The 9,294-nt window shown below is 44.8% G+C and overlaps 1 protein-coding gene across 1 annotated transcript in view; it reads right to left on the minus strand.

The window, feature by feature from the left end:
• The window catches only part of wdr90 (WD repeat domain 90), a 32,305-nt gene that overhangs the window by 17,700 nt on the left and 5,311 nt on the right, over window positions 1-9,294 (minus strand). The window contains exons 6-18 of the mRNA XM_017310682.1: window positions 8,026-8,152; window positions 7,176-7,237; window positions 6,593-6,693; window positions 6,371-6,505; window positions 5,600-5,662; window positions 5,444-5,509; window positions 5,261-5,371; window positions 3,256-3,401; window positions 3,127-3,184; window positions 2,445-2,563; window positions 1,514-1,675; window positions 1,307-1,437; window positions 425-624 (exon numbers count right to left, since the gene is read on the minus strand). Coding sequence (XP_017166171.1) covers window positions 425-624; window positions 1,307-1,437; window positions 1,514-1,675; window positions 2,445-2,563; window positions 3,127-3,184; window positions 3,256-3,401; window positions 5,261-5,371; window positions 5,444-5,509; window positions 5,600-5,662; window positions 6,371-6,505; window positions 6,593-6,693; window positions 7,176-7,237; window positions 8,026-8,152 — 1,481 coding nt within the window. The remainder of the gene's footprint in view (window positions 1-424; window positions 625-1,306; window positions 1,438-1,513; window positions 1,676-2,444; window positions 2,564-3,126; window positions 3,185-3,255; window positions 3,402-5,260; window positions 5,372-5,443; window positions 5,510-5,599; window positions 5,663-6,370; window positions 6,506-6,592; window positions 6,694-7,175; window positions 7,238-8,025; window positions 8,153-9,294) is intronic.

Consider the following 9,294-nt stretch of genomic DNA (forward strand, 5'->3'; position numbering starts at 1 on the left):
GATACGATGTTAAAAATGACTAAAATCAGTCGATATCGATATGCTAAAAATGACTAATATCAGCCGATATCGATATGTTAAAAAAGACTAATATCAGCTGATACTGATATGTTGAAAAAGACTAATATCAGCTGATACGATGTTAAAAATGACTAAAATCAGTTGATATTGATATGTTAAAAATGACTAAAATCAACCGATACCGATATATTACAAATGACTAATATCAGCCGATGCCAATATGTTAAAAAAGACCAATATCAGCTGATACTGATATGTTAAAAAAGACTAATATCAGCCGATACCGATGTTGGTGCTGATTTATTGTGCATCCCGAACCAGAACCGCCTTAATGTCTGAAACTGGGTCGACCTTTCAACTGAACTTATCATGAAGATGTAAAGTCAATCGCTTGTCCTCAGGGTGAAAGCCGGCCTGCAGAGTTGGACCCGTGGGGATCGGTTCGCTCATGCGGGCAGAACCTTTCCCACCCCCCGCTGTGCCTACCCGCCTCCAAAATGACAGCAGAGAAATCGAGGGTCCAGAGCCGCAGGAAGCCGTCCTCGGTGCCGGTGGCGCAGAACGATGAAGACACGCTGATGCTGTTGATGGGAATCCCTGGACCTGAGATACAAACAACACATACGGAGCTATTTTAGTGCCAAAACATGTGCATGTTTTGCCGTCTTTTTTTAAAAAAAAAAGGCTTTCCAGTAAAATGTGCCTACAAATGCTGCAACTTTTTTCTTTTTTCTAATTGTTTTATTATAATTGGACAAAAAATAAATAAATGTTGGTATTTAAAAAATATATCAAAAACAAGAAGTTTTGTAGATTTTGCCTGGGATTTTTTTTTTACTAAAACTTGTAAATTTGCTTTAGTTTACTTCAGCTGCATACATTTCTGCACATGCAATGTGGATCTGTAGTTTCCAAAAGTTTGTAGTTTTGTTATATTTCTAAAATGTTCATCTGATGCAAAATGCAACAAAATTCTGGCAAATATTCCAAATTATTTTAAGTTTAATCCATATTTTCTCTGAAACTACAGCAGCTGTTGTGATGCTTAGACATAGACAAACTTTACTGTCATTCAATTATACATTTAAAATGTACATATTGAGTAAAGTTTTGCTGCAAGGACCCAATAATAAAATAAGTAATAAAAAGTATCAAAACAAATATATACAATAAGAAGATTAATGGGATATTTACACCTCTGGTGGAGTTTGTATTTACTGAAACAGAGTTTGTAATCTGTGAGAAAAGCTAAATTAGGTTAATATATTTGCAGGGTTTAACCCACCGGTGCTGAACGTCCATTTCTCTCTGCGCTCTGCGTGCTGCTGCTGTGCAGGCATCAACCGCCTCACGTTTTTAACCGTCACTCTGCTGTAGTCGATCTCCAAAACATGGCCGCTGCGCGTGCTGGCGAATCTGAGCGAGGACCAACAAAACGCCGTCAGTGGGAAAACCCGAGTGACCCGAAAGAAAAACGGCCAAAGTCCCTCACAGCGTTCGGTCGTCGAGCTGCTGCTCAGCGGCGCCGCCCTCCTGGAACGCCACGTCGGTGAAGTCCAGGGAGTGAAACTCGCCCAGGTAGACGGGGCAGGACCGCAGCGAGCCGTTCCGGACCCGCCACAGACGGACGTTCTCTCGGCCGCACGACACCATCCTGACGACGCAGCACAGCGACTCAAACGCGACGCTCAGAACGACTTTAACGACGCAACTCAGAGCTGAGACAACAAACGTTCCTTAAGTTCCTGCGATAAACGACGAGACTGGAGTTTTTAGACCATTTTCTAGTCTAATGATGCAGGAACACATTGTCAACCATCAATGAACTTTAACAGTTAACACTGGACCTGGAAGACATTTAAAAGATCCAAAATAAACAAAACAACAAATAACATTTGTTATAAAGTCTCTTCAAACACAAGAAACAGAAAAATAAGAAATAATGCAAAAGGAAAGTTTGTTTTAATTTATCATGATTAATAGATTAACTGATTTACTGCAGCAGGTTTCGCTCCATCCCAACTGAAAGCGTTTATTCTTTATGTCAAGGTTTTATTTTACTGGGTTTTATTCACTTTATGTCACTCTGTGGCATAAATAGAAAGAACAAAAACATTAAACATTATGTGACGCTGAAGATCCCGATCGCTAACTAGCATAGCAACACAACGCGCTAAATCTTAAGTGTACGTCTGACACATAAAAGAAAAATGGACCCAGTGCTTCACTAATTGTCACCACTATGACAGCTACATAACGAGGTCAGGAAAAGGTCTTAATTAAGAAAAACATAGTGAAGGAAGAAGGGAAGTAAGTCAGCTATGCTAGCTTGACCATGACGATCGCAACATGTAGATGTGCTGCAGAATCTGTTGTGTTTCGGTTCAGTTAAAAATAAGCAGCAGCAGGAAGAAGCCGGATACCTCGTCTCATCAAAGGAAGTGACCTTCATGGTGACGATGTCCACATCTGTGTGCACCGTGGCCAAGATGGTTCCCTCTCCGCCTTTAGCAGCGTTTAGCGTGTTCCACACCACCACCATCTAAAAAAACACAGATTATACCAAAACAAGACGCCAACCAGCCGACCTCATCGACGGCTAGCACTTAGCGGTCATCAGACGTAAAACCAAAGTTTTACCTTAGTACAAGTAAAAAGTATCCATCCAAGAAATTACTCAAGTAAGAGTGGAAATGTTGGCATTTTAAGATCCAAAATGACAATAATTCATATAAGAAACAAAATATAACTAAATCAGACAAAAGACGATGTTTCCGAATCAGTTTCTTTCCATTAAAAACTGATGAAACTTTAACAGAAACTGCAGGTGAGTCTGTCTGGGTTTTGGTTAAAACATGTTTGATTTTATTCAGTGGGAAGAAAATCCAGAAATTTTACTCAAGTGAGAGAAGAAATACTTCATAATGCAGTAAAAGTACCTCGTTTCAGCTCAGCTCTCACTGAGATGATGTTGGACAGAAACCAGTATTATTTTATTCACTCTGTTATTTTCAAGCCTTTTTGCAGCAGCCATGTTGCTGCTAATAACGTCAGTTTATTTTTCCTTGCAGCTTTTATAAATGCAGAAATAAACCAGCTGCTCACCGTTTTGTTGTGTCTGTCCTTCCCCACGCCACAGAGGATGCCGCCTCCAGAGGAGAAACTTGGGGCAGAGCGAGGACAATGAGAGGAAGGAAGACAAGGGAGGCCGGAGCCGTTCGGGTCTGAACTCACCTGAGACAGGACAGAGAATGAGAGTGAGCCCTGAACATGGACAGGCAGCTTCCTCCGCTGTAGTCCCACAGCCGCACCACGCTGTTGCTGCCGCTCTGGGCCGACGCCAGCAGGGTCGTACTGCCGTTGAAGGTCAGCGCAGAAATCTGCAGACAGGAAGTCAGTCAGTCCGTCCGTCCACACCGTCAGGTATCCATCCATACAGATTTAACAACATTCCCCCAAATTTACCTTTTTATTCCAAAAACATGATAAATTCTCTTGGAAAAGCCATCTGCGTTTTTGCAAAAAGATTAGCAACAATTACCAAATAAAACACATTAGCAGCAAATCCAGCGACTGTTTTTAAAACAAATACAGCAAATTTCTTCCAGAAGGTAACAGATTTAGAAACGATTTACAAAACAGCAGATAGCGACAAATTTAGCATCAAATACCAAATAAAAGAGACAAATCTGGAAACTTTTTTTCCGTTATTTTTGCAAAACAAAGGAATCAATTTAGCGACTTTTTCTTAAAAAAGGAAAGCGACCATTCTAGTGAACTATTTTCTATAAAAGCAACCAACAAATTTAGCAACTTTTCCAGAAAAAAGACTATTGACAAATTGAGACTTTTTCCAAAAGGCAACCAGCAACACATCCGACATTTTTCCACAAAAAAAAGCAACTAGTGACAAATTTAGCAACTTTTCTCTAAAACTCGACTAGCGAGCAACAAATGTAAAAACGTTTTTGCAAAAGCAAAATTGATAGGTGACAAAGGGCAGCCTTGGCGGAGTCCAACTCTCACCGGAAACGAGCCCGACTTACTGCCGGCAATGCGGACCAGACTCTGACACCGGTCATACAGGGACCTGACAGCCCGTATCAAAGGGCCCGGTACCCCATACTCCCGGAGTACCCCCCACAGGGCCCCCCGAGGGACACGGTCGAATGCCTTCTCCAAGTCCACAAAACACATGTAGACTGGTTGGGCGAACTCCCATGCACCCTCCAGGACCCCGCTGAGGGTGTAGCAGCCGAGTGTGAAGCGGCCGGGATGAGGCTCAGTGCCTCCAAATCCGAGGCCATGGTCTTGAGCCGGAAAAGGGTAGAGTGCCTTCTCCGGGTCAGGGGGGTCGTCCTGCCTCAAGTGGAGGAGTTTAAGTATCTGGGGATCTTGTTCACGAATGAGGGAAGAAGGGAGCGGGAGATCGACAGGCGGGTTGGGGCAGCGTCTGCCGTGAAGCGGGCGCTGTACCGGTCCGTTGTGGTGAAGAGAGAGCTGAGCCAAACAGCGAAGCTCTCGATTTACCGGTCGATCTGCGTTCCCACCCTCATCTATGGTCATGAGCTTTGGGTCATGACCGAAAGAACGAGATCACGGGTACAAGCGGCCGAAATGAGTTTCCTCCGCAGGGTGGCTGGGCTCTCCCTTAGAGATAGGGTGAGAAGCTCGGTCATCCGGGAGGGACTCAGAGTAGAGCCGCTGCTCCTCCACGTCGAGAGGAGCCAGTTGAGGCTCGGGCATCTGGTAAGGATGCCTCCTGGACGCCTCCCTGGTGAGGTGTTCCGGGCACGTCCCACCGGGAGGAGGGGAGACCCAGGACACGCTGGAGGGATTACGTCTCTCGGCTGGCCTGGGAACGCCTTGGGATTCCCCCGGAGGAGCTGGAAGAAGTGGCTGGGGAGAGGGAAGTTTGGGCCTCCCTTCTGAAGCTGCTGCCCCCGCGACCCGACCCCGGATAAGCGGAAGAAAATGGATGGATGGATGGATGGAAAATTGATAGGAGACAAATCTGTAAATGTTGTTGTAAAATAGTAACGCAGGGCCGAGCGACATAGCGTTAGCTGAAAATTCCCCTGCAGTACCACCGTCCAACCAGAAGAGGGCAGCACTGAGGCCGTTTTAGGACAAATATTGCAGATTTAAACCAGTTTACCCAGAACACAGGAGCCTTAAGGACCAGTCCAGTCCACCTGGGAACAGAAAGCTGATTTGGGGTTGAGCTAAAATGAAGCACCTTATCCGTGTGGCCGATGAAGAATTGTTGCTCCCTGGACAGGATCTTCATAGAAACGATGATCGCGTGGCACGGATAAACCACTTCCTCCCCTGAGTTGGTCCACAGGGCCTGCAGGACGGAAAGGTTCTGCTACTAAACCTCTAAACTAATCAGATCTCATCTGCAGAGCGATTATCGTACATATCTGGTGGTGGCTCCTCCGAAGCCGATGATCCGGCTGAGCTGCAGGATCGGATCGGGCAGCAGCTTCCATCGCAGAGCGCGGCAGGAAAAGACGTTTTACATTAAACGTTTCATCATTCAGTCACTGAGGAAGTGTTTCTGCACCCGACATACCTGCTGTCGCTGCTGGCTCTCTTTGAATGAGGCCACAGGAAGCGACGCTGAGGAGGAAAACACCTGCAGAGCAAGTCCAGATGTTTAATTACAGCAGACAGCAGCCAAACAATGAGACTGGGAGCATCTGTTCCCTCATATTGGCTATTTACGTCACAACACTGCAGATTTCCTTCATGCCTTAGATTTGATTTAATGTTTGATTTGGGAATATTGAGATTCTGAACGTATTGATGAAACCTGAGCGACCAGCCGCCTCTGCACTCGATGACAGAGTTAAATCACATCGTTACACATTGATGCAATTTGGCAGAATACCTACGGAAGAATATTACTGCCACTGAAAAAGAAGATTCTCACTTTAATCTTCTGAAGTCAGAATTCTGAAAAATGTAAGAATTTTCTCAGAATTCTGAAAGTTTTTTCTCAAATTCTGAATTTTTCTCAGAATAAATTTTTTCCCCCCAGAATTCTTATTTTTTTCAAAATCTTTTTTCTCCATTATTACAACTTTTGATTTTAGGAGATTAAAGTCGGATTAATTCCGGTAAATTCTGACATAAAAGGAAAAAAGTCAAAATTCTAAGAAAAATTCAGATTTTTATTCCTGTGGCCTTAATCCTGCTCCTGTTTTTAAGCACATAACGATTATTTCCAGGTTCCATGCTCGCCTCCCTCTGGGCCACATAAAGCCTTACGGCGGGCCGGCTCTGGCCCGCGCGCCTCGTGTTTGACAGCCGCGGTCCAGCCGCCGGCAGCAGGCAGCGTCACCTCGTCTCCGCTGCTGTCTCCGTGCGTGCTGAGAGCGTCCTGCGGATGCGCGTACACATGAACTCCTGCCTCCGTCGCGTCCGACGGGCTCAACTCGGGAACGCTGGACGCCACGGACGCTCGGTTCCCCGGGAGCTGAGAAGACGAAACGAAGATGCAACAAGTTTCAGATTCTCGTCTGAAACATAGAGACCAAATGTAAGGACGTGAATCTGCTTTTACGAGTTTTGAGGCGGCGATCGGCTGACGGGGAGAACCGCGGTGTTGAACCGGGCCGCCGATTCTGGTGGAGCGAGACTCGTCTGTCTGGTCTGAGGGACTTCCTGGAGAGAAATGAGCGGGAAATCAGCGGCTGAAAAATAATTATTGTAAGAGCTTTTACAATTATTACATGAAATTACAAATATCATCTTTCCTGTGGGCTGAACACTGGATGCATTTATCCGTCTGCACAAGAACCCGTTTCAGGAGAAACGAAAACCCGAGTCGAGCTGAAATGAGGCTTTTTGTTCAGGAAAACAACAACAATGAACTCATTATTCCAATTTGTGCTTTGAGTAATTTTGTCAGCGTGAACGGCCTCACCTCGCAACATTTAGTTATTACCAGACAAAAGGAAAACGGCACAGAAACGTTTCGGTCAGAACATTTTCTGATCCAATTGGAGCAGCAGAGTCGGACGGCCGGGTCCGGAAAAAAACAAGCACTTCCTCTGGAGAGAAACTGGTTCCAGGAAAACTACGGCTGCCCCCGTTTCTGATCGCACCACACTCAGCTTTTCCGAGTCTGAGGCTCGTTAACTTACCAGCCTCTGGATCCGGTTTCTGAATGGAGTCAAAGGGAAGTTTAGTCCCATCAGAGGGAAACCTGCAGAGCAAAACAACGTAAACAAAGTCAATATTTTCATTTTAGTTCCTTCTGCAGTCTAAATATGAGCAGCTCAGCTACTGGTGTCATGTAAACCTTTTTAACGGCAACCTGTTATGCTTCCTTTAGCGGGTTAGGATCGGTCTGCGGCCGATACAAAACATGTTCATTACATTAATAATTATATGATAATCACATTTCAGCTCAGAGTGAGCTGCTTTAAGGCGTCCTGTCACTTTAAATCCAAATAAGCTGCTGCTGGCCACGCCCCCAACTCAACTTGTACGTGAAAACGTAAACAGATGCGCAGTTATACAACCGTATGTCTTTGAAAAGCAGAAGTGGCGTCTCCTGCACATCCAGCCAGAACGCAGCAGGTGGTTTCTGGATGATAAGTCAACAGTAAAAGACTCGTCTTACCCAGCTGCCCAGTTTTTCCACAGCAGGAAAAACCAGCTGACCAAACATGCTGGAGCTCAGATTGGGTTGCTAGGTAACGGGCTAGGCTTCTCTGGGGTTGCTAGGTAACGGTGCACTGCCACTTCAGAGGTTTTTGAAGCAGCTCGTTTTCCAGATTTTCCAAGCAGTTGAGACCAAAGTGGAAGAACAAAAAAATATTTCTTCCCAATATCTGGAAAACGACGGTGACTGAATTTCTAAAACGTTTTCTAATCTAAGTTTTCAAACCGACACACTGGACAGGTGGCAGCAGGTAGCTGGAGTCGAACCCGCAGCTTTCCGCCGAGCCACAGCCGCGGTTTCGGCGAAAGCGCCTCAGAGTTTCGTACTTGACGTGATCGTAAAAGTCATTCCAGGAGCCGCCTTTCGGCACCGGGAAGGACATCTCTCTGGGAATCGGACCCGTTCCCCGGCAGGAGGACAGACCGCGGAGCTTCGCCTCACTGAAGGTCACTGCTGTGGAGGAAAAAGAAGAAAGTTCTGGTTGGTGCACTGATGGCAGTTTTCAGGCCGATCACCGATTTTTAAAAAGCCTGAACTTCTGATTCTCATATATTAGTTTTTTAAATGCCTGTCTGGTGCTTTAAGATGAGATTTTGAAGCATCACATTAGAAACTGTTGATGGAAACGTAAATATTACAAATAATTTTCTACATTTTGCAGAAAACTAATGTGCTCTGTGCCTTACCAAAGGCACCAAATCCAGAAAATTTCCAAGTTCAGACTTCGAGCTGGGAGGGGAGGATTCTCCATTTTACTGAGATGTGCTCCATGCTAGTTAGCAAACGCTACTTCCTGTTTCCTACAGTCGAGTGTCGCGTTAGCATAAACCTGGCTGTGAAATTTTAAAAGTTTGCATGACATTAGATAGAAACAAAGCTAGTAAACATGTTTACATCAACGTTTTTATGCCTATTTTGATAAATCGCATTAGAAACGATTAGTGGAAATGGTAAAATATCTCATTTTCACACCTTCGCTCTGTGCCTTACCAGAGGCGTGAAACTAGGAACATTTCAAACATCCTGATCAGACGGAAGGACTTGCTCCATGCTAGTCAGCGGCAGCTACAGCCATGTGTAGCATCAACATCTGACAAGCCACGCTTAGCACAGCCTGACTGATTTCCTCTGAATCAGCTGATGGGAACGCAGAAAACTCATTTTGTTTTTTACGACATTTTAAAGTTTGCATGACAATTGGATGGAGACAAAGCTTCGTTTTATTCTTATTGTATTTAAAACGTTGAACAAACATTTCTAATAACAGAGAAAAGTTGATAGATTTATTTTTTTTAAATAGCAAATTTGCTATTTAATAATTTTTCAGACAAAAAATATCGGAATTGGCAGGTTAGGAGTTTTATAGATGGACGATCAGCCTGGTTTCACAGGGCCGACGGTATTCAGTACGTCTTAGAAATGTTTTTTCTGATTTTCACTCCGAGTTCCTGACACAATGAAACGCCTCAGTGTGTCTTTATAACCTGTAGATGAAGTAAGGCTTGGAGAGGATCTGTTCCCTCGGACAGGAACCGTTCCCTCGGAGAGGAACCGATCCCTCGGACAGGAACCGATCCCTCGGACAGGAACCGTTC

The sequence above is a fragment of the Poecilia reticulata genome, linkage group LG19, assembly GCF_000633615.1.
Source record: "Poecilia reticulata strain Guanapo linkage group LG19, Guppy_female_1.0+MT, whole genome shotgun sequence".
Lineage (NCBI taxonomy): Eukaryota > Metazoa > Chordata > Actinopteri > Cyprinodontiformes > Poeciliidae > Poecilia > Poecilia reticulata.